At 72.4% G+C, this 489-nt stretch overlaps 1 protein-coding gene across 2 annotated transcripts in view; it reads left to right on the forward strand.

The window, feature by feature from the left end:
• The first annotated feature begins 66 nt into the window (after window positions 1-66).
• TAC1 (tachykinin precursor 1) overlaps window positions 67-489 on the forward strand; it is a 7,829-nt gene continuing 7,406 nt past the window's right edge. The window contains exon 1 of one of the 2 annotated variants that reach the window (XM_019508462.1): window positions 67-383. In XM_019508462.1, the coding sequence (XP_019364007.1) occupies window positions 261-383 (123 nt within the window). In that variant the 5' untranslated portion in view covers window positions 67-260. The remainder of the gene's footprint in view (window positions 384-489) is intronic. The other variant, XM_019508461.1, reaches the window with a different exon arrangement.

Here is a 489-nt window from a genome sequence, read left to right on the forward strand (position 1 = left end):
GAGCGCGTATCGATCGCGGAGCTGAAGGGGGGGGTCACGTGGCCCACATCATAAATACGCGGCGGTAATTAGAGGGGCAAAGCGAGCGCGCCCGGCGCCAGGTATATAAGGGGGCACTGTGCCGCGCGCCCGCCACCCGCACAGACTGCGGTAAGTGTGCGTGTGCGGACGATCCGTGGAGGCGGCCCCGCGCTCACCCCGTGTCCCCCAGGCAGCCCCGGCTCCCGGCCCCGCGGCTGCACGGGCAGAGAGAGGCGACGATGAGGACCGCGGTGGCCCTTGCGGTGCTGCTCCTGGTGTCGGCGCAGGCGCTGGCGGACGACGCGGGCGCCAACGAGGATGTGAATTACTGGTCGGACTGGTCCGACAGCGACCAGGTCAAGGTGAGGGGCCCCGGGCCGGGACCAGGGCCGGGGGGAGGCGGGTCCCGCCACGTCCGCCCGGCGGCAGCTCTCCCAGGGCAGCGGCGTCGGTTCCCTCAGCCGGGCA

The sequence above is a fragment of the Gavialis gangeticus genome, unplaced genomic scaffold, assembly GCF_001723915.1.
Source record: "Gavialis gangeticus isolate Ggan-Ray unplaced genomic scaffold, GavGan_comp1, whole genome shotgun sequence".
NCBI lineage: Eukaryota > Metazoa > Chordata > Crocodylia > Gavialidae > Gavialis > Gavialis gangeticus.